The sequence below is a fragment of the Polypterus senegalus genome, chromosome 13, assembly GCF_016835505.1.
Source record: "Polypterus senegalus isolate Bchr_013 chromosome 13, ASM1683550v1, whole genome shotgun sequence".
Classification (NCBI taxonomy): Eukaryota; Metazoa; Chordata; class Cladistia; order Polypteriformes; family Polypteridae; genus Polypterus; species Polypterus senegalus.
This window is the reverse complement of record NC_053166.1, coordinates 27,776,000-27,801,769: the sequence shown is the minus strand read 5'-3', so window position 1 is coordinate 27,801,769 and position 25,770 is coordinate 27,776,000. Positions and strand designations below refer to the sequence as shown.

General features: G+C 40.8%; 1 protein-coding gene across 1 annotated transcript in view; it reads right to left on the bottom strand.

Annotated features, from left to right (window-relative positions):
- slit3 (slit homolog 3 (Drosophila)) overlaps positions 1-25,770 on the bottom strand; it is a 529,641-nt gene that overhangs the window by 419,965 nt on the left and 83,906 nt on the right. Inside the window, exon 3 of the mRNA XM_039774192.1 lies at positions 809-880. Within this exon, the coding sequence (XP_039630126.1) occupies positions 809-880 (72 nt within the window). The remainder of the gene's footprint in view (positions 1-808; positions 881-25,770) is intronic.

The following is a 25,770-nucleotide window of genomic DNA, read 5'->3' as shown; positions in this document are numbered from 1 at the left end:
TCCCCAGCAAGTACTGTGCAGTTCTCCAGCAAGTATTTTAATCTGTGCTGGCGTGCAGCTGATCATTGTATGGGTGGCGTCTCCCCAGCAACAGATTTTATGTGCACGGCTGCGACTACCCAATCAGCACCCAGCAATGATGTCCTTTATTTACTTATCATGCGCAGCCTCGGCTAGGCCATTCACTGTGTGCCCAGCTTCCAGTGTGTGTCCTTTATTTGCTTATCATACGCGCCGCTGCCATTCACTGTGTGCCCAGCTTCCAGTGTGTGTCCTTTATTTGCTTATCATACGCGGCCGCGGCCAAGCCATTCACTGTGTGCCCAGCTTCCAGTGTGTGTGTGTCCACAGTGCCATGCACATGGGCGGGGCACAGTATGATGTGCACTTCACCAGAAGACACACGCGGACACCTGGATGCACACAGGGGTTTTATTAAAGAGGATTATCCACACTGAGGTGCATAAGAATATTCAAATAAAATAAAAAGGAGATAGATTCTAAGGTAGAATCTCAGCTTGTTTTGTTTTAAAGCCCACGTTTTTACATACTAACAGGTCTTCACAAATCTTACATAAACCAAAAGAGAAAATATTGAAACATAGTAGCCTAATATAACAGAGGTATGAGAAATCTAGAAGACACCAGTAATCCATGGGAAACAGAAAGTCAACACAAGTGCAGCAAGTATTGCTGTGAAAAAGATGCACAAAGGCAGCTATGATTAAAAAAAAAATAAAGAAAACTTTACACAAAAAAACAGATAAGGCAACAGTGCTGCGGCTCATCTGTGCACTGCAGTACTCACAGTCTCTCCAGCTGTTTCAGATCCTGAAATGCGCCTCTTTCAATCACGCTGATTTGGTTGTCTTCCAGATGCCTAGGGAGAGAGACATAGAGTGAAAGAGATGAGGTGACTGGGAGAGAACCAAAGGCACTGAAAACCTATCATTTCACACAGTGCTCATGGTACAACATGGCTTTTTTCCCCAACCCTTTATCTATACTGAAGGAAAAAAGAAATCCAATACATGTTCAAATGAAATTTCAGCCTTCACTGCTCAAATAACAATAAACAAAATGTGAATAATAAGTAAACAAAACAGTACAGTAACAAAAACAAAAGAACAATAACAACTGTGAACGTTAACAATCTTGTGTGGCCACCTCTTGTAGCCACTAGCCATGAGCCCATTCCTGCAGAAGGACAGACAAAGCTGTTAGCCATTGGCAGGCAGGGTGTCACATCTCCAGATATTACGATCCAGGGCATCCCAAAGAGGTTCCAGTTAAGGGAGTTAAGTTCTGAAAAAAGGCAGGCCAAGGCAGCACCTGCACACCAGCATTCAGTTCTCAGAACAGTTCTGACCATGGAAGCTGTAGAAGTCTTGCAATTGCCTGGTTATTGGGTCAGGTCACACAGGAGTTATGAACCCAGGGGTCTCCAGCAAGTCACCTTGTTCTAGGCAGTGACATCAAACTCGGATCCTGGAGATTTCTAGTGATTGCATGTTTATATGCCTGCCATTTGCTTAATTAGTAACCAGTGTGGGAAACAGCCTGGACACAGACAGGTGGACAACGATGGTTCCCCCAACACACGTTTATTTACACGATCCATATTTACAAAGTGACAGCACACAATCCCAATACTCCCTCAAAGTCCAGGCCTTTCACGATGCCTCTCTTTCTCTGGTCTGCCTCCACTCCTCTCCTCTCCTCCCGAGCTCCGTCTTGCTTCCTTCCAACTCCAGCCATGAAATGGAGGGAGGCGGCCCCCTTTACCTTCACCTGGACAAGCTCCAGGTGCCTCCCAAAAACCTTCTGTTGGCCCTCCCAGGTGTGGGAAAGTGTCAGCTGTACACCTGGAAGCACTCCAGGTGTCCCTGGTCTTCTTCCCCCCAGCACTTCCGGGTGACGCAGAAGTGCTGAAGGCCAGGGCTCTACAAGCATTGGGGCGTCCCCTGGCGGTGATGACAGGCCCCTATAGGGTTGAGCTTCTAAGCTCTGTTCCCGTGGTCCCCAAAGCCACCAGGGCGGTTACCCCCTCATGGTCTGGAGGAGGTGTAAGCCCTCCTCCGGTCCTCCTGGGCATCCTGGCTGGGTACCACCTCCAGCCACTCGCCACACCAGTTACTGCTGCTAATGGTTCCACATTACACAACTACTAGTCGTTGGGTATGTCATACCAGGTCAATTTAAACACCTGGAAATCATCATGTTTAGCAACTAGAACGGTCCTGCTCATCCCATTTTGTGATGCCCAATAATATGCTGTCAGAAGGTTGTGTACGAAGGGTTAACAAGAACAGCGAGTTCTTTTGGTTTTTTTTTTCTGTTGTGAACCTCTCTTCTGTTTGCAAGGTGCAAAACACCTGCATTCTTTATTCCTCATCGCTGTATTATACGCATTGTACTTCCTGATAAACATTCATTGGTTGTCAGCTTTCAAGCACACACTGTCTGCCCCTACAACTAAAGACAAAACCCATTTGATTTTATTGAAATGAGTCACTGGCAATGCCATACTATGCATCTGGCTTCATGAAGGCACGCCACTGACTGCCTCCAACTCACTAAGATTATGTAAATGAAGGCTACAGCTGAAAATCACTGGAAATACATTTAATGTGACATGGCCTTTTTATTTGCACCTGTGTGCTTGATGCATTAGGATTAAAAGTTAAGACGGAAGTAAAAAACTTAGGGGTAACTGTTGACTGCAATCTGAATTTTAAATCGCATATTCATCAGACCACTAGGACAGCATTTTTTCACTTAAGAAACATAGCAAAAGTTAGACCTCTTATATCACTGAAAGATGCTGAGAAATTAATTTACGCGTTTGTTTTCAGTCGACTAGATTACTGTAACACACTCCTCTCAGGACTACCCAATAAAGACATAAATCACTTGCAACGAGTGCAGAATGCAGTTGCTAGAATCCTAACTAGGAAAAGAAAATCCGAACACATTTCTCCAGTTTTGATATCACTACACTGGTTACCTGTGTCATTCAGGATTGACTTTAAAATTCTGCTTATGGTTTATAAAGCCTTAAATAATCTCGCTCCATCTTATATAACGGAATGCCTGACACCTTATATTCCAAATCGTAACCTCAGATCCTCAAATGAGTGTCTCCTTAGAATTCCAAGAACAAAACTTAAAAGAAGTGGTGAGGCGTGCGGCCTTCTGCTGTTATGCACCTAAAATCTGAAATAGCCTGCCAATAGGAATTCACCAGGCTGATACAGTAGAGCACTTTAAAACACTGCTGAAAACACATTACTTTAACATGGCCTTCTCATAACTTCACTTTAACTTAATACTGATACTCTGTATGTTCAATTCATCATAGTAACTATTCCTAGTGGCTCTAAAATCCTTACTGACCCCAACTATCTCTTCTGTTTCTTTTTACGGTTTCTTTGTGGTGGCGACCTGAGCCACCACCACCTACTCAAAGCTTCATGATGCTCCAACATTGATGGGCTGAAAGCCTGAAGTCTACGTGACCATCATCATCGAGTCCTTCCATGAGAACCCTAAATACAAAGAGGACTGTTTGATTTATGTTAGGTAGATTGCCCAGAGGGGACTGGGCGGTCTCTTGGTCTGGAATCCCTGCAGATTTTTTTTTTTTTCTGTCCACCCTGGCCATCGGACCTTACTTATTCTATGTTAATTAATGTTGACTTATTTTTATTTTTTGTGTCTTCTATTTTTCTATTCTTCATTTTGTAAAGCACTTTGAGCTACATTTTTTGTATGAAAATGTGCTATATAAATAAATGTTGTTGTTGTTGTTGTTGCTCATCATATGCATTTCATTAAAATATATTTAAAATAAAGTGAATGTTTGAGAAAGAACAATCTGTTCTGGTCCACAAAATTTATGAGTTGTGCTCTTAGAAAAAAGATAATTAGCAGTTCTTGAAATGTCTTATGTTGCAGAATAGGATTACTAACAAGCCAGAAAAGTAAAGAACGTGTTTCCTTAAAAGAACAGGCTTTTAATTAAGAATTTTGTTGCAACAGAAATGTTGGTATACCGAGAACTGACCTTGAAATCTGAGTTATCTGATCATATACTGACTGACTTTGAATCTCATTATTGTTTGGCTGATAGTTAAGGAAAAAAGAAACAATTAATTATTCCATGTATTAAAAATTTAAGTCAATTAAGATTATAGAAACAGAAGATTTACTGACAACTAATTAAGGCAGCAGGGAATGAAAACAGGCACTGTAGTCCTCCAGTATCTGAGTTTGACACCCTCACTAAAAGGATACTAACACAGAACCTGTCCCTAGCTGTTCATGCCACTGATGCAGGTATTACACAACAGTAAGGGTTAGCTGAAAGGTACCCTTAGGCCATGGCACTGCTGACATACTGTATTGGCTTCTCACTGAAGCAAAATGTTCAAATTCAGATTTATTGATCCATAAGATCTTCTTCCACAATGTGTTAGTCCATGTTTCATGGCCTTTTTGCATTTCTGCAAGAAATAGTTCATAGCACCAGCATGTCCTGCACAAGCTTCTATTTTAAGACTCTACCTAATGCTGAGCAAACACTTCACTGGATTTTGACTGCTCCTTAGAGAGGTGACTTTTAAATAGATTTAAATGATCATTAGACGCGGACTTTTATTTTGGGCAACCCTCTGTGTTTTCTGCATAAAATCCAGTTTTCTCATGTTACTGTTTGCGGACTACAGCTCATATGATGTAAAACTACTGTCAAAGTTTATTAGCTTAGCTATTTCCGACCCACAAATAAACTCAATATCAGTGATTATCACCCATAACATACATTTATTTATTAATTTAATTACACAGCAAGCATATCTGGTTTGGCTAATCACTACATCATTACTATAAAGCAGGTGTGTTGTTGTTATAACTTAGGAAATATATTCAAAGGTTAATATGCTCTGAAAAAACATGTAGAACCAAACTTTTTCTAGCCACCTCACAAGATATCAAATTTTTGAAAATGCAAGAAAATCTGGTTACTTTTTATTAAATCAAAGTATACTTGTGTTTATTATTCTAATGTTGTATAGACCTCTCACAAACAAATAAAAATGTATTTTCCAGATGTTCGCAATTGACTTAAAATGACTGTGCCTGAAATTATTTTTTTTAAGTTTATTTGATCAGGAGAAGAAAAGAAGCTATGTGAACCTCAAGGTCAGAAACAAGCAGGTGTCAGAATTAGAACAGACATAACAAAACCAACAAATTATTTTTGCAGCAAGAGAAAATCATACCCAAAGATGGCAGTGCAGTATTCAATATCCAAACTAATCAAGAATCGATTCCTTACTAAAGTACGCATGAGGATAGTGTATGTAACAAAGGTTTGTTTTTGAAATCCCAAACCTTAAATAGTTGAAACTTGATGACATAGCATTAATGCTGAAGATGTGATAGCAATCAGCTTAGATACCGATAAACTACAAGGTCGCCACCATCAAAAAACACCACAAAACGGTGACAGAATGATGTCAATGCCTTAACATTAACATTAAATAACTAACTCTGAAACTAATGAATAACTCAAAACAATGCCAGCAAATCATACAAAACATAAAAGGAATAGGAATCATGACATGAGGTAACTAGCTTTAAAAATAATTTGTTCAGTGCCCCATGTACAATATCAGCATGGAAATCAGCAATCAACTGCACACAATGGGCACAATGCAAAGGTCAATACAGTAGCGCTTCTGTCTAATAAAACACAAAAGAAAGAAATAAAATGCCAGCACCCAGCATTCAGTACACACCTGCACTGCATATAGATAGATAGATAGATAGATAGATAGATAGATAGATAGATAGATAGATAGATAGATAGATATGAAAGGATATAAGATAGATAGATAGATAGATAGATAGATAGATAGATAGATAGATAGATAGATAGATAGATAGATAGATAGATAGATAGATAGATAGATAGATAGATAGATAGATACTTTATTAATCCCAAGGGGAAATTCAAATAATCCAGAAGCAGTATACTGATACAAAGAAACAATATTAAATTAAATAGTAATAAAAAAAAAAAAATGAAAATAAAATTAATGTTCGCATTTACTCCCGGGTGGAATTGAAGAGTCGCGATAGTGTGGGGAGGAACGATCTCCTCAGTCTGTCAGTGGAGCAGGACGGTGACAAAAGTCTGTCACTGAAGCTACTCCTCTGCCTGGAGATGACACTGTTAAGTGGATGCAGTGGATTCTTCATGATTGACAGGAGTTTGCTTAATGCCCGTCTCTCTGCCACAGATGTTAAACTGTCCAACTTTAATCCTACAATAGAGCCTGCCTTCTTAACAAGTTTGTCCAGGCGTGAGGCGTCTTTCATCTTTATGCTGCCACCCCAGCACACCACCGCGTAGAAGAGGGCACTCGCCACAACCGTCTGGTAGAACATCTGCAGCATCTTACTGCAGATGTTGAAGGATGCCAACCTTCTCAGAAAGTATAGTCTGCTCTGACCTTTCTTACATAGAGCATCAGTATTGGCAGTCCAGTCCAATTTATCATCCAGTTGCACTCCCAGATATTTAAAGGTCTGCACCCTCTGCGCACAGTCACCTCTGATGATCACAGGGTCCATGAGGGGCCTGGGCCTCCTAAAATCCACCACCAGCTCCTTGGTCTTGCTGGTGTTAAGGTGTAAGTGGTTTGAGTCGCACCATTTCACAAAGTCTTTGATTAACTTTCTGTACTCCTCCTCCTGCCCACACCTGATGCAGCCCACAATAGCAGTGTCATCAGCGAACTTTTGCACGTGGCAGGACTCCGAGTCATATTGGAAGTCTGATGTATATAGATTGAATAGGACCGGAGAAAGTACAGTCCCCTGCGGCGCTCCTGTATTGCTGCACACAATGTCAGACCTGCAGTTCCCAAGACGCACATATTGAGGTCTGTCTGTAAGATAGTCCACGATCCATGCCACCATGTTTGCTCAGGTACATGTACTGTACATCCATCCATTATCCAACCCGCTATATCCTAACTACAGGGTCATGGGGGTCAGCTGGAGCCAATCCCAGCCAACACAGGGTGCAAGGCAGGAAACAAACCCCGGGCAGGGCGCCAGCCCACCGCAGTGTACTGTATATAATTTGGTCAAATCTAAATATTGCAATCACTCAGATTTCCTTGTCCTCTTCAAGTCTTTTTTGTTCTTTCTTATTTTCTTAATTTAAACTTGCCCCCTTATTTCTCTTGAGTCTACATATCTTGTGATTTGTGTGATGTTTCCTCAGAATGGCTCTCAGTTGTTTAGTTGAAGAGTTATCTGAGATCCCCATTTAAGACCCCTGCTGTTGGATTACTGTAGAATGATATCAAGTAGTGTGTTCTTCAACTCTCCTTGTGCTTTCCCTTTTTTAAATTTGTATTGCTTTTTAATTTTCTGGTTACAACCTTTTACTTTTCCATCAGTGGATATGTGGGTCTGCTAGTATGCTCCAGTATGCATTCATTAAGTGCCGGTACACGAAAGCTAAAACTGGGAAATGCCAGTACAGAGTAACGCAAACTAATGTTCAATTACCAGCAGCCAGAGCCCTAGCCAGCTCACCAGGTCCATAAAACGGAATGGGCCACAGACTGAATTCATGTGCAATTAGCCACACGGTAGAGTAACAAGTCAAAACGAACCTTAAAAGAGCCCTCTACCTCCCCATACGATCCTGTGAAATCATAAAAATAATGAGCTATTACTATTTACAAGGCATTTCTATCTTTGTGATGAAAAAAAAGTGTGAGGCATCTGCACAGACAGACCAGGAACAAAAAAAGATGTTGGTTGCATGGAGGCTGACTTAAAAAATTAAATGCGCCAGTCCAAAGCCACCACTTCATGGCATAGTCATTTAGATCCTCATATATATATATATATATATATATAAATTACAAATTTATGGCCATTTCTTGCATTTTGTTTGTAGTTAATTGTTCCATCTGCGTCATTTGTTGTTTGAGGCATGGTGGCAGACTGGTTTGCATTGCTGCCTCAAAGCTCAGATCACATTTCTGACCACAATAATTGGTCCAGCATAGTTGGGAGACACTTCCCTAATTATCAATGATATGCAGAAGACCATTGCATAATTATCACCCACTCACAACTAGTTCAGTTTCTCCTTCACCTTTGACTTCAGTGCATTTTGACGGCTTCAGTGAAGGTTCCGAACATTTCCACAATTTCACCAAACCTGAGGCAAAGCCAATTCAGCAGGCTTCACTCATCACTACACAGCAAACAGGAAGCATACGCATCAGTCAGACTGTCAGATTACTGTATCATTATATCTAGTAGCTATGTAATAGGAATCTCTGCTAATCTTAATTTATCCTCTGTGGGAAACAGGCCGGACACAGACAGGCAGACATTGTTTTGTCACCCAACACACATTTATTTACACTATTTACAATGGTCAACACCCACAAACCCAGTGCCACAGCACCAATCACTCTCAGTCCAGGCCCTCAACAATGCCTCTCTTCGCCGCCTCCACTCCTCTCCTCCGAGCTCCGTCCTCTTCCGTCCTCCTCTAGCCGTCGAACAGAGGGAGGCGGCTCCTTTTATGATCACCCGGATGTGCTCCAGGTGACTTCCAATAAGCTTCCACCAGCACTCCCCAGTGTGGCGGAAGTACCGGCTCTGCACCCGGAAGCACTCCGGGTGTCCCTGATCCTCTTCCCCCCAGCACTTCCGGGTGTGGCGGAAGTGCTGAGGTCCAGCACTTCCACCGTAGGCATCAGGGTGCCACCTGGCTGTGACCACGGGCTACTACAGGGCTGAGCTTCAAAGCTCTGTACCCGTAGTACCCAAAACCACCAGGGCGGTTGCCCCCTGGTGGCCTGGAGGAAGCGTAAACTCTCCTCCAGTCCTCTTGGGCACCCTCGCTGGGTACCACCCACTGCCGCATGCCACACCTCACTGTTTGGACATTGGCCTCATGGTGATAACTAAATTAATCATTAAATAATCTTGTATAACTTCAACCATCACACCACATACATCTTTTTATAGTTATTTATTTTGTAAGATATGTACTGCATATCTATTTAAATACACTAGAACAAAACAGATTGAAGTCAAGTCTAGTGAAGTTGGGGAGCATGCACTGGTACAGTGTGTTGCCACACCCACTGCACAATGAAACAGCTCAGGATCCCAGTTGGCAACCCTCCAGGCAGGCACGCAGTCCAGTCCCACCCTCCGGAAATGACCCTCTATCTGCTGCAGCCAGGTGTTACGTGGGCGACCCCTTGGCTTCTCCAGCAACTCGGGACACCAACAATGAGGATCTTACGATCCGGATCACCCTCGGGGAAACACGCCACATGGCCGTAGTGCCGTAACTGACGCTCCCTCACAATGCAAGTAATGTGCCTCATTCGGGACTCCATGAGCAACACAAAGTCAAACTGACGTTACCCAGGACTTTTCTTGAGAGACACAGTACCAAAGGAGTCCAGTTTTCATCTTAGGTCACTGGATAGCGTCCATGTCTTGCATCCATATAGCAAGACAGGAAGCACCAGGACTCTAAAGACTTTTGTATAGATATCGGGAGCGCCACACACCCCTTTCCAGCGACCTCATGACCCCCCATGCTCTCCCAATCCATCTACTGACATCATAGGAAGAATCACCAGAGACGTGAATGTCACTGCCAAGGTAAGTAAACCTCTCAACAAGGTCGACAAGCTGATAGTGAATATTTAGAATAAAAAAAAACTATATAAATAACAATATAAGTCTTTCATTTTTGCCATTAATATTAATATAAGCAAATAATGTCCTGTTGTGAAAGTAAATTCACTATACACTTTAGCCATCAATTACAACCATAATTCTAGTCTTACTTCAGACTGCAGTTCAATTTCCTTCATATTCCCACACAGTATCCATCAAATTGCCACGTGTCAACTATTCCTCCCAATTTGTGTTTGAATTTGGGTCTTGAGATTTTAGACCACACATGTGCTGTTCAGTGAGGTTTATGCCTTGAGTGATGTTAATTCATCAGAATTAACTCAGGTGATACAATTTTATTTGGAACGCTACTATCCATAAAAAAGAATGACACAAAAGTCAGACATGGTCACCGGCAATGAATTTGGCTCAAAGTAAGTGGAATTCAGAAATTCATTTGCTTGTCATTGAAAGCAATGAGACCATATCTATTGCTGGAAGCCTTGCACGCGAGCTTTGTAGTTTAGCAGCATGAAATAAAAGAATATGAAGAAGCATGGAAATAATAGGCAACCGTTCAACCAGTAATTATTCTGTCTTTTATTATCCCTCCTGCCTTGAATTTCGTGTAGGGGGCAGACTGAAAATCAGTGGAGCATGGTCCTGGGTGGCTCTCTTTGAGAGGATTGTATCCACAGGGCTAGAGGAAGTATGACCTTCAAGCAGTGGGAGTCATTGGACAAATATGCCACAAATAATGTTATTGGCAATTCAACTGCAGAAGAACTAGTGATTTATTTGCATAGGGATTAGAAGAGAGAACCCAGGATGACTGGTAAATGAATCACAATGAACTTCCACTGAGTGTATGCAGAATTTTAGGGCTTTCCAGAATTTACATCGATTGCAGTAGGACTCACATTGCAAGGAGACAGTCAAGAAAACTGAGAGGACCAAAATGACATTAAAGGAAGAATTAAGCTGTACATAAGGGAGACTAGCGGTTAGACTATACTGTATCAGTCAGCATTCTTTTCCTGGTAAACATCATAATACAGTATTAACTACTAATTAGAGAAACTATAATAAGGCAGAAAATATTTAACTAATGCAGGTATGTCATTTTCTTTTTCTTCCTATTTTGCCATTTGCTGAACAATTATATTAACAATTGTATTCTTTATCTAACCATCAACCCATTTTCAAAACCAAACTGTGGGGAACAGAGAAAGTTCTTACATTGGTTAAGATGTCATTCAATTACAAACACATATATTAACTCTGTACTAATGCTAGAAAATTTTATTTCTCCAATCCAGGAACCCAGTTTCAGCTCCTGGCCAGCTCACTGTGTGCAGTTTCCAGGGACACGGGACTATGTGACTACAATCTCAAAAGGCAGAAAATATGTAATTATGACATACTAATTTTTAATCTCAATTAATACTGTTTAACACTATCCATCCATCCATTATCCAACCCACTATATACTAACACACAGTCACAGGGGTCTGCTGGAGCCAATCCCAGCCAGCACAGGGTGCAAGGCAGGAACAAAACCTGGGTGGGGTGCCAGTACACCACAGGGCACACACACACACACACACTAGGGACAATTTAGGATCGCCAATGCACCTAACCTGCATGTCTTTGGACTGTGGGAGGAAACCCACGCAGACACGGGGAGAACATGCAAACTCCACGCAGGGAAGACCCGGGAAGTGAACCCAAGTCTCCTAACTGCGTGGCAGCAGCGCTACCACTGTGCCACTCTGCCTCCTGCTTTACATTATTTTACAATTATTATTTTGATACTGTAATTTTGATAACAATTACACCTGTGTATTCCAGGTGCAATGCTTAATTACTTCATTTATCTTTTTTGTCAATTTTATTTGTAACATGTATTTATTTAAAAATATTATTTCAGAATTAACAAAATAAAGCTCACAATTTCATTTTTAATTGTTTACATATTTCTATTAAGCAATAGGTTTGGTCACTTACTTTGTGTCAAACAGTGAGCTCTTGACTGAGACTGAACTTGGGTCCCTGTGGCGTATACACTCACCGAGCAAATTATTAGAAACATCTGCACACCTGATTATCAATGCAATTATCTAATCAGCCAATCATGTGGCAACAGTTCAATGCATAACATCATGCAGATACAGGTCAGGAAATTCAGTTAATGTTCACATCAAATATCAGAATGGGGAAAAAATATGATCTCAGTAATCTTGACTTTGGCATGATTGATGGTGCCAGACAGTATTTGAGCATTTCTCAAACTGCTGATCTCCTGGGATTTTTCACACGCAACAGCCAGAATAGTGCCATAAACAAAAACAACCCAGTGAGTGGCAGTTCTGTGGATGGATAAGAGAGGTCAGAGGAGAATGGCCAGGTTGGTTTGAGCTGACAGAAAGGCACAGGTAATTCAGACAACCACTCTGTACAACTTTGGTGAGCAGAAAAGCATCTCAGAATGCACAACACTCCAAACTTGAGGTGGATGGGCTACAACAGCAGAAGACCATGTAGGGTTCAACTCCTGTCAGCAGTCAACAAAAAGCTGAGGTGGCATTGAGCAAGAGCTCATTATAATTGGACAGCTGAAGAGTGGAAAAACATAGCCTAGTCTGATGAGTAGCATAAATGGTGGGCTCAGAATTTGTCACCAACTGAATGAATCCATGTACCCAAACTACCTTGTGTCAACAATCCAGGTTGTTGGTGGTGGTGTGGGGAATGTGTTCTTGGTGCACTTTGGGCCTGTTAATACCAATTAATCACCGCTTGAAATCCACAACCTATTTGAATATTGTTACTGACCAAGTGCACCCCTTCATGGCTATAATTTATGCTTCTTCTATGGACTGCCTCCAGCATGATAATACACCATGTCACAAAGCAAAAATTGACTCAAACTGGTTCCATGAACTTGACAAATAGTTCAGTGATCTTCAGTGGTCTTCCCAGTCACCATATTTGAATCCACTAGAACATTTTTGCGGTAGAACTGGAGATTTGGATCATGTATGCAACAAACCTGCAGAAGTTATGTGATGCAATCATGTCAACATGAACCGCAATCTCAGAGGAAAGAATTCAACATCTTGTGAAACAAATGCAATGAAGGCTGTTTGACAGCAAATGGAAGACGAATCCAGTATTAGTATAGTGTACCTATTAATTTCCACCGTGAATGTATTCTATACTTCATGACCTTTTTAAACAGATGTTTCATCTATAAATGATAACATTTATTGTCTTATTTGCTAACTCATCAAATTATTTATGAAAAATGATTCAAATGTCAAGTAATATGAACCTAATATTTTTCTTAATTTTATTCGATAGAGTTTTGCATTTAAGGAGTCATATGGCTGTGTCCCTTTAAAGTCTGAGTCGAACAGCTCCTTATGCTTTTCACTGATTTCAAACAAAACTCAAAAATATATACCTTCCATAAGAGAAACTTTGAAACTTTTGAGTTTTTAAATTAGTGATTTGGTTTCTTTACATAGTTCTTATTGATTTGGTCAGTCTCTTTATACAACCATGTTTAACATTAGGTTGTTTGGAAGACCTATTATAATCAATTAACAGGCAAACACATTAATGAAATAAGAGATATGGACTATTGTTACCGACAATATAAACTGAAGATATGCATGAACATTTCTAACTGGAAATGCTGCTGTGTGTCTTTCTAAAGAATTCACATAACACACAGTGCATTGATTTATGGTCGAGTTTAAGTGTGTGTGTGCAGTAACCTTGTCTTTCAACATGGGCCACATTGCAGTTTCTATGTGTGGAGTTCACTATCAGGAGAACTCATCAAGAGGAGATTTAAGAAGTGTTATGTTACAAATAATTGCAACGCCTCAGAAAAGTAGTTTTCCAACTGAGGGACACACGAGAGAGACCTGTGAGGGACAAGCAATAAAATTGTCAACTGCATGTTGTGAGACGGATAGAATTTAAGGTGATAAATAACATGACCCAGGTTTAAAAATTTGAAAAGTAAACCAACAGGGACCAGGATGTGGAAAGCAGAGTAAGAAACACTAATACCTTCATTCAGTCCCTTTTGGTAAAGATTTCCAACTTAAGAGTGCCTTAAAAATATTTCAACCTGGTCAAAGGATATCAGACCTTCTAGCTGATCTCCATGATACTCTTGAGTCCATCTGACATGCACATCAGGAAACCAAAATCCCAACAAGACACACTAAACTAGGCCAATACAGTAGCAACCACCGCCGCATTTTTCCCAGCAAAACAATTTAACTATAACAGTGGTCAGTTAGACGACTGATTTTGAGAGGAAGCATCGTGAACAGATGGCTCTATCCAAAGAGGTAAAGGCCGTCACAAGGGAAAGGGAATGGGTGTGTATTATTATACCAGAGCAAATGGACAACCATGTGTCAAATAAAACAACATGAGGACTATGTTAAGTACTTGGATTTCAACCCATCTTAAGACAGTGGCACAGATTTTACATCAGAAAGATTAACAAGAAAGAAAACTAAAAAGAAAGATAAACATCTGACTTGTCACTTACAGTCTCATTTATTCTTGCTTAGTGTGCTTCATATTCAATATGCGCAGGACATTCTACATTCTTGCAGTTATTTGCATACTTTAGACTTGCAACTTTCAAAAAAAAAGAAATGGTTCTACAAGAAGGAAACTGGAGAGATACACAAGGGAGACCATAGTTAAGCAGGACCCACTTGCATGTCTTGTAGCACATTAAAAAATAACTCCCAGGGAACACATTGTAAAAAAAAAAGGTAATCACAGCCTACTGTGCCTTCAAATGCTAAATTTATAAAAAAAAATGTCTTACTATGTTTTTGTCTTACGATGGCATTTAGTCGCAGTGGTTAGCACTACCTTCTCACATCTTCACAACACTGGGTTCGAACCCTTTTCTGATACGTTCCCACTGTGTGGACTTTGTATTTATATAGAAAGGCTTTTATTTGGAATCTGGTTTTTTTTCTGAATATTTTATAGATGTACATGTTGTGGTACCCAGCCGGGGCTGGAGCCCAGCCAGGATGCCCAGGAGGACTGGAGGAGGGCTTGTGCCTCCTCCAGACCACAAGGGGGCGTCCGCCCTGGTTATGTTGGGGGCCTCGGGTAAAGGGCTTGGAAGCCCAGCCCTGTAGGGACCCGTGGCCACCACCAGGCGGCGCCCCAGTGCCTGAATATCCTGGGAGCCCAGCACTTCTGCCACACCAGGAAGTGCTGGGGGGAAGATGACAGGGGACACCCGGATGGCTTCCGGGTGCGCAGCCGGCACTTCCGCCACACTGGGGTGTGGCTATGGAGGAATGCCAGGAAGCAGCTGGAGACCATCCGGGTTCCTATTTAAGGGGCCGCCTCCCTCCAGTCATCGGCGGAAGTCGGGTGGAAGAGGACGGAGCTAGAGAGGGGACTGGAGGCGGCCAGGAGAAAGGCACAAGAAACTGTGAGGCCTGGACTTTGGGGGAACGGTGCAAGAGGCACTGGGATGTGCATTGACATTAAAATTGTAAATAAAAAGTGTGTTGGGTGAAACAACGATGTCCGTCTGTGTGTGTCCGGGCCAGCGTCCACAATGTTCAGTTAAATAACGACTCCAAATTAAACTGGTATGACTGAGTATGGTTATGTGTTTGCAAGTGTGCCCTGTAATCATCCAGGATTGGGTCCTGCTTTACATCTACTACCAAAACAGGTTTTGATGCGTGTGTGTATATTGTATGGTTGAATTTACAACCATACATATTTTTTATATTTTTAAGATTATGTTACATTCGGTTTATTTACACCTCTCCTGTTCTTTCATTGGTGAAGAGTAATTCAAAAATACAATCCCATGTAACTTGCATTTCCTGGTCATGATGTGAATTGATTTTTTTTGTACCTATTTAATGATATTTTAGCAGAAAATGTGTGTGTTTTGTACATTTTGAGAATACAAATGAAAAACCAAAAAGGATTATGCAACACAAGTAACGGGAGATGTTTTTTGCATTTTTTTATAACTTCATACATTTTTTTTAATCTCAATTCTGCATGAAAACATCAAATACTTTTTACTCTGCTATCACTACAAATTACATGGGGCACATCAACATATAAAAAAAAAACATTTTGGGTGAAATATGCCTTTATCCTTGACATGTGTCTAGAAACTGATTGGAGTCCAACTGTGGCAAACTGAATTGATTAGAAATACACGTGTATCTGCGTATTTAAGGTCCCACAATTCATACTGCATGTCAGGACAAAAAACCCAGCTATGAGGTTTAAGAAACTCTCTGTATACCTCTGTGATCAAATTGTGGTGAGCCATAAATCAAGACAAGGGGATAAAACAATTTCTAAAGCTTTGAATGTTCCCAGGAACACATTGGCCTCAATGATTGTGAAAGGAAAGAAGTATGGAACCACAGGGACTCTTCTTAGAGTTAGACGTCTGGCCAAACTGAATAACCAGGCAAAAAGGGCGTTGATCAGTGAGGTTACTAAGAACCTAATGGTCACTCCAACAGACCTTCAAAAGTCATCTGCCGAGATGTGAGAACCTGTCTGAAAGACAACCATCTCAGCAGCACTCTACCAATCAGACGTTTATTGTACAGAGGCTAGACGGAAGCCCCCTTTTGAGTATAAGGAACTGACAGCCCATTTGGAGACTGTGAAACTTTAATTTGATTAGACAAAAACTCTTTGGGAAGTACTTGAAACACTATATCTGGCAAAGACATGGCACTGCTTACAGCCTAATATCATCCTTACAGTGAAGCATGGTGGTGGCATTATTATTTATTATATAAATATAGAGAGGACCTTGAAGAAAACCTCCTTCAGTGTACACATGACCTCAGACTGGGGCGTCAGTTCACTATTCAACACAAAACGACTCAATGTATACAGCTAAGACAACATTTGATTGGCTTTGGGACAAATCTGTCAGCCAAAGCCCCATATAACATGCATATAGTGAAGGATTCTGAATATTTTCTGAATCCTATGTGTGTATATTATATATATATATATATATATATATATATATATATATATATATATATATATATAATATATATATATACAGTATATATATATACTAATAAAATACCGCTTCAGAGGAGAAGTAGTGTGTTAAAGAAGCAATGAAAAGAAAAGGAAACATTTTGAAAATAACGTAACATGATTGTCAATGTAATTGTTTTGTCACTGTTGTGAGTGATGAGTGTTGCTGTCATATATATATATATATATATATATATATATATATATATATATATATATATATATATAACTATAATAATATATATATATATTTACACACACACACAAACATATATATATACATATCTATACATATACACATATATATACACACACATACAGTAATCCCTCGCTATATCGCGCTTTGACTTTCGCGGTTTCACTCTATCGTGGATTTTAAATGTAAGCACATCTAAACATATATCACAGATTTTTCGCTGGTTCGCTTTCTGGACAATGGGTCTTTTAATTTAGGTTACATGCTTCCTCAGTTTGATTGCCCAGTTGATTTCATACAAGGGACGCTATTGGCGGATGGCTTAGAAGCTACCCAATCAGAGCATGTATTGCATATTAACTAAAACTCCTCAATGCTATAAGATATGCTTCCCGCGCTGTGCTTGTTTGCTTCTCTCTATCTTTCTCGCTCTCTCTGCCTGACGGAGGGGGTGTGAGCAGAGGACACGGACGCTCCTCTACAAAATGCCGCTTTATCGCGGTGCTTCTGTATACTTAAAAGCATGTATTGATTTTTTGATTGTTTGCTTTTCTTTATGAGCCTCTCTGACATTCTCTGCTCCTGACGCGCTCCTTTATGATGGCTCCTTTGAAGATAAGATATGTTTGCTTTCTTTTAATTGTGAGAAAGAACTGTCATCTCTGTCTTGTCATGGAGCACAGTTTAAACGCTTGACTAAAGGGTGTTATTTCATGTCTAGAGGGCTCTAATAATGTTAACAGGGTGGGAGAGTTTATAAGGGCTTAAAATATATAAAAATAACCACACAAACATATGGTTTCTACTTTGCGGATTTTCACCTATCGCGGGGGGGTCTGGAACGCAACCCCCGCGATCGAGGAGGGATTACTGTATATACATACATATATATATATCTACATATATATATATACATACATATACATACATACATACACACACATATATATATACAAATACATATATATATATATATACATACACACACACATATATATATACATATACATACATATCTACATATATACACACACAGCTATTTCAGATCAGTGCAATACGCTGTTTGTTAAAACGGAAGACACCGCGCCTTACGCAAGTCTGCGTGGATATTATGAACTATCGATTTGTTCAAGTTCTATTTAAATTTTAAATAGAAGGAATTTTTATTTAGTCGACAGAAATATCTTTGGTAGGAATGGTAAAACAGACAGGAATATTATTCCTGAATAAATCAACTCAAACCTTAAACAACTTATAATATTTTGCTCTCCATAAAAATATATCCTGTCTAAATTATACAAGTTAGAAATAAAGTAAACATTAAAAGAACAAACATTCAAATTTCTTTACTCTTATGTAATTTTATATTTTATAAAAATAAACTTAGATTTTAAATATCCCAAAAGATTTTGCTCTCCATAAAAATATATCCTGTCAAAATTATACAAATTCAAATATGAACATGCTGCATAACAAAACCTGGAAATATAAATAAAATGTGTTCCTTTCAGCAATAACAAATCAAATCATTCAGTTGTCTTTGCTCATATGTCATTTTAGAGCTGGACGCCTGGCATCTTTTTTTGGCCACAAGTTCGTTTCTGTTTGGTGTGAGGTTCTGTGTTGTGGAGATTCTCAGGATGGATTGCAGGTGCTCATCAGTGAGGCGACTCCTGTGTGCTGTTTTGTTAGTCTTTATCACTGAGAAGAGCTTTCACACAGACATGTGCTACCAAACATGCACAAGGTTCGAGCCGCATGTAGACGGACTTTTTGTTCTTCAAAGTCACCAAAGCGCCGCAAACTCAGTGCAGTGCGCCAGTTTATCAGCAAAGTGCGATTTGGGAACACCGTAGTGACGACTTGGTTTAACATTACTTGGTAACAGGGAAAGTGGGGCAAGTGGCATTTGTGTCTCCCATAAAAGCAGCTCAATTGAAATCACTTTGTGATTGTGCACGGTAAAACGTCCGCTGAAGTGTCAGATTCTTATTTAATTCTTCTGCTTTCTGTATCTTCTGCATTGCATTCAGGTCTTTCAGGTTACCCTGATGTTTTGTTTTATAGTGCCGCCTTAGATTAAATTCTGTAATTACAGCCACATTAGCTCCACAAATGAGACACACGGGTTCAGTAAACATATACTCAGCCTCCCATCGGTTTTAAAGGCTCTATTTTCAGAATCAACTTTTCTCTTCAGCATCGTGAGCTAGCTTCGCAATAACTTGCAGCATCATAAGGTAGACTTGATTAACGCGTAAGTGTTCGGCAAGGCAGCTGAAGCGCTGCATTATGGGATCTGTAGTTTATTGTGTTACCAGCGCTTCATATACCCGGCTTTAATAACAATAATACAGTATATAAAATGATCTCGGGCCGGATATAATTACACGCGGCCGGATGTGGCCCTGCCCTTGAGTTTGACACATATGGACTAAATAGAACTTGAAAAGATATATTTTTTCAAATGTGATCGCAATTCAGATAGAGTTGACGCAAGACTACAGCCTGCATGCCTCAATAAGTCATCCTCCCTCGCTCTTACTTTTTACCGCTCATCTAATGAATACACTGAGTATGGCTTTACCAAAACAATCATTGATGGCTAATAAAGTATCCATTATTCGAGTATGTAGATCGGGTATATATATATATATACATATATATATACCCGCGTATCGCAGCGAGAAGTAGTGTGTTAAAAAGCTAGAAAAGAAAAGGGAACATTTTAAAATAACGTAACATGACTGTCAATATACAGTATTTGTTTTGTGAGTGTTACTGAGTGTTGCTGTCATCAAGGATTTGATTATCATTATTTCTTTCAATCAGGTTCGTATTTGTAGGATGTGTTGTGTTCAAGTTACATTCCGTGTTTGTCAATCGCTGTAAAGATGACAGGTTTCATTCATCGATTCGTTTCTTACTGCATCAATAAACAGCTCGCCTTCTTCTTTATCTGAGACCTGACACACTGCATGCACGGGTTTTTTACACTGTCTTCCTTTAGCGGACATTGACTTTTTCCAACGTGTGCTTTGTTTCCGCAGTAGTTGGATTTATGAATATGCTTGTATGTATGAGACGCTTCATATTTTTGCTGCCTTTTCAATTGTGTAATTCGGTTTTGTTCAGCTCTTTGGAACTGTTGCTTTTATCTGTGCACTGCGCCAGTTCACGGAGCCGCTCGTGTACATGCATCGGTTCCCAGCTGTGCTGGTGCCATCTCCTGCTATGTCCATGGCTGTATTTAATGTTACCTTAGTCCTGGCACTTAAAACTTTCTCTCGCAGTTTCGCTGAGTTTGTGTCAAACACCACCCTGACCATCTCATCTTCCTCTCCATAAGCACAGTCCTTCACCCGTGAATATTTACCCGTGGCAGTTTGCTATTGGATTGCCGCTGACGGACGGCCTTATATGGGCAGGCACTAAATTACAAACGCCAGCGCAGCCTGTCTATGAACTTAATTTAAAGTGTAGGTTTACATCGTGCTTTGTTTCCAAGTAGCAGAACTCATGAATATGGTTGTATATGTCACCGCCGCTTCTTATTGTTTCGCTGCCTTCTCAATTATATAATGCATGTTTTCTTCAGCGCTTTTTGAGGTCTTCCTGGTTTTCTATGTACTGCGAACTTTTGTAAGGAAGCTGTAAGGAATGAACCTGCCAAATTTCAGCCTTCCACCCACACAGCGGTAAGCCAGATCTTGTCATGAGGGGAAAAGGCACCTCCCGCGCCTCCACGCCGCACAAGGGCAGGCCCTATGGGCGCTGGTGTCTCGGGGACCTTCCGGCTACGGACCTTGACCCGAAGATTCCGCCGGAGAAGGGACTAGAGGAACTCTTCCCGGCCCAGGCCCCAAGAGTGTCCACGCCGCCTCCTTTAAGAGGGAGCAGTGGATGATGACTCCCGCGTGAGTGAGCTGACCGCTGGAACCCTTCTTTGTCCTTGAAATGATCTGTTGTACCGAAAGTGGCTACCCATGAGGGCGAGGTGCGGAAGTTGTTGCTAATTCCGCTGCACCTTCCGGGCGGAGATATGCGAAGTTGGCACATGCTCACCTCCTAGGCCCACCTCGGGCCAAAAACACTGGAGAGGATTAAGCCCGCTTTTACTGGCCTGGGATCAATGAGGTCCGCGGTTCTGTCAATCCTGTCCGAGTGCCAGACCCGCCAGATTCCTAGGAGGGACCGTGCTCCTCTAGTCCCTATTCCCTCGTGGACATCCCCTTTGAAAGGATAGGGGTCGATTTGGTGGGACCCTGGAGCCCTCAACCCGTGGCCACAAGTATATCCTAGTCATGGTGGACTATGCCACCCGGTACCCAGAGGCGGTTCCCCGCGCCCGCTAATACTAAAAGCATCGCACGGAATGGGCATACCAAGGAGGTCCTCACGGACCAGGGTACGCCTTCACTTCGGATACGCTCAAGGAGCAGATAAAGCACCTGAAAGCGCCAGTCTATCACCCGCAAACTGACGGGTTGATTACAGATGCTCCGGGAGGCGCTGACGGCAGGATGATGTCACACTTTGAAACTATACGGGCGACAACCCCGGGAATCCTCGACATCCTAAAAGAAGGCGGCGTTGAAGCTCATCTCCATTACAGTAAATGGAGAAAAACTGCTTCCAGTTATGACCATTACATGCGTAGAATTTCGATATAAAACCTGCCCAACTTTTGTAAGGAAGCTGTAAGGAATGAACCTGCCAAATTTCAGCCTTCCACCCACACGATGCCTACCCCATGCCCCGGAAGTTGGAGAATTAGTGATCCGCAAAGGAGAAAACGGCCTTTAGCACCCCTAGCGGGCACTGGCAGTGAGTGACGTGGTAGATAGAGTGTGAGTGAGTGAGTGATTCCGCACCTGAGTGAGTGAGTGAGTGAGTGAGGGCTTTGCCTTTTATTAGTATAGATATATATATATATATATATATATATATATATACCTTAGTGAAGAATGGCGGCCGCTTATCCCGCCAATACCCCCGGGTCAAGCCGCCAGGTGGAGCCGCCTTGCAGCATGGAGGTCCACAGAAGACCAGCAGGGCATCATGGACAATGTGGTTTTTATGCACTGCTGGATGCCATGGGGGCCACAAGTGGGAGCTGCAGGGAGGACCGAGGACTTCTTCGAGGACTTTCGTGCCCTATGACCCGGAAGTTCGTCATAGGAAGAGCGACGGGCTTCCGGGTTGAAGAGAAGAGCTTTTACCTGACCCAGAAGTGATTGAGAATCACATGGACTGGGGATTGGGAACACTTCCAGGTCAGGGAGTATAAAAGGACTGTGGGAGCTCCTAGATGGTGAGCTGAGCTGGGTGGAAGGGTGGCAACGCGTCTGGGAGCTGGAGGATTGTTTATTGATTGTATTGGTGGGATTTATGAGTATAGTGGTGGAGAGTGTGTTTTGTACACTGTGGCAATTTAATAAAGTCAACTTGAGGACTTTTACCTGGTGTCTGTAGTTGTGGACAGGGGTTCAAGGGAGTGAGAGCGCCCCCTGTCTACCACAATATATATATATATATATATATATATATATATATATATATATATATACATATATATATATATATATATATATAGTATCTAATTTGGATTTGCATTCAATGCTTGCATAGAAAGGCAAATCCACCAATGAAAATGAGTGCAGATGGTCTCACTAACACAAAATAAAGAAGCTGTGGGTCCTAATCAGGCTTTCCGATTCTTGGTTAAACCAAAAAAAGAAAACTGGTTTCAATTCACAATCAATCAAATCCCTGAGCTAAATCACTAATGTTTTCAATCAAGTGTGTGAGGTGTGTTAAGACCAACTGGGGGTGTTTTGTCATCAGTGCCACAGTGCAGGCTGATTTATTCATTTAAGTCATTAGACACAAGGGGAGAAAAGTACCAAGGATTAAAAACAAATGTGGACTTGGGGGAAGTGTATAACAATTATCTGAATGGTTTTAAGCCAAGCGAATCATCCACTTCCTCTCAACTGCTATATGCCCATGGGTCAGGGCACTAAATCCACAATGACATAAATGCACAAGGGTTCGCCTTGGAAAGTAGTTCCTTTTCGAAGAGAATGAACAAACAGAGCAAACCGCAGTAACATTTTGTATGTGACTTTCACTCCATCCGGGGAGCAATGCTGAACTGAGTGGAATCATTTGGTCAACACTCTTGTGGAAAGATGGAGTCTCCAAATGCATCATTCTGTTTTGTATCAGGTAACAAATTATTGTTAAAAATTGCTGTGACTCTTCCAGTTTCCGTTGGTGAAGGCAGCCTTTCCTGAAGTAGGCGGGAGGAAGATAATTGAAGAAATGTGGTAATTACCTTTATTTCATCCACTATCCAGAGTCACTGATGAGCTTGTCTGACCACACTAGCTACACAGATTAAACATCTGCTGATCTCAGTAACCTGATCTAGTGCCTGACACCTGCAGACCATGCTAGTAGTCCAGTCTCTTTCATGGATGGGAGAAGAGTTCTAGCTGATTAAGGAAGTACATAAAAAATGAAAACATCCTTAAATAGAATAATTAGAAGGATGTACAGATTTTCTCTGAAAATGATATATGTTCAACTTACATTTTTTTAAGGTACATAAATATTCTTTTTGGATGTTCAAATAATTTTTATGGAGGTTTTTAATCTTGATGAATTTAAAAAATATATTGTGGTAAATCCAGGACGTCAGTGAGCCCCAAACCCCAACACAAACACACTTGTACAGTCCCGGGTTCAGAAAATCGAAGGTTTTATATTTTAAAAAGCTCCAAATGTGACACAAGCACAAACACAGGTCTTCCTCTCACAATACCTCCTTTCTCTCTATCGCACTGCCCTCCACCTCTCAAGCGTTGCTCCACTACCTCCCAGCTCCGACTCGCCTGAATAAAGGAGTGCAGTCCCTTTTATAAGAGACCAGGGAGCTTGTCTCCCTACAACGTGGCACCTAGTGACCCCAGCAGGGCTGTTCTGCTGGACTACATATCCCAGCATGCCCTGCTGGTTTCCTACTGTGCTGCCATCTAGCGTGCTGTGGGAATAAAAAACCTCCATCAACGTCTTCTCTTTTTAATGGGCTGTCTGTCCACTCTTTTTGGTCCTTTCTTCCAGGTCTGCTCCCTTCTCCTGGCTTGGATGCCTGTCCAGCCCATGTGGCGTCTATAATATATTATTGTTTTCTTGGTATTTTTTGGTTAAGACCTTACTAATTTTGATTATCATTATGTTATGAAATTTTCCACATCATCATTTTGTTGTGACTTTATCAACATGATTTATAAACTAGCACCATGTGCTTAGGATTTTGAATAAACTGTAAAAGAATTTATTTGTGGCTTACTTATTTTCTTCACTTTGCAGAACAATAAGTGCAAAAAAGTGTGTAATAATTGGTCTGTAGGAAATTTGTCTGGAGGCAGTTTGTGGTAAGGAGGTATAGACAGATGTGGTGTATGCATGTGGAGTGGAGAAAAAGTGGCCTGGCCAAGCAGAAGGCTTGAGGAAGTCACAGTTGAAAAACTTGGAGAATGGTAAGAGGACAATGGATCTCTACTTCGGGTGGCTGAAAATTATCAAAATTGGAGAAAAGGAATCTATCAGGTACAAGACATTATCCAGAACTAGAATAGGCACCAGCCTACTAAAGGGTAAACTCATGCACACATTCACAGTGGAATAATTTATTGTCACAGATGAATGTAACCAATTACACTAGCTGCATCTTTGGTCTAAGAAATCTTTATGAACGAAATCCATTATCGTATATGAAAAATAATCTGATTTTTACATATAAATAGTGCTGTTTTTAACTGCTTGTATAAGGCAGCAGCAGCTTTGAGAAAAAAAGAAATCAGGAGATGACAGGAAGAAGTCAGAATTAGCACAGGGGTCGTAACTAATGTGTAACCAGAGTGGTACGTTAAATGCCAAAAAGGGTACACATAACTACAGCCAAGAAACATAAGATGTAAGTAGATGTAGTAATCAGAGGGCAGAAAAAATGATCATAACCAGTAAATTCAAAAACTAACAATGAAATGACACAAAGGTTTTTGTGTTCTCTAGCACAAATCCAAATCTTGGATGATTACATTTACGGGGTGCCAGTTTTTAAAATATTGTGTCATGATGTGCAACCTCAAGGAACAGGACCTTGTGTACTAGCAACCAGTTTCTAATATCATGTCATCCATAAGGGAAACAAGACTGTGGTTAAGAACGTAAATAATTTCTTACAAAATTAAAACTAACAAGAAACAAAAGAATAATATAACCACAAGGTTTGTTTCCTTCAGAATCCCAAATCAAAAAATTTTTTGAGGCCAAGAAACAGTTAAAAAAATCAGACTTATAACCAGATAAGGACACTATTAGATGGCAATGCTAACTAGCTGTGCCACCTCTGTGACTGACCTTGGTGTGAAACAACAAACACAAAAGGAAGAGAATCTCATCTTGGACTAATAGCAGCAACTTTTTTTTCCATACTTTTTGCATCCAGTTTTGAGTATAATTTTTCCAGGTTAGCTTCTAAGACCTGACAATCACATTAAATTCTGGTACAGCTTTTAAAATGACACCTTCTTTACAAAATCAATATCATATAAAATATATTCATGTCAAAAATGTGAAGTTAGGGGATCAGAAATGGTCATAAAAGTTATATTCTAAGACTTAAAAAGGTTACTGATTTAACTATAGGAAATATTGTGCAT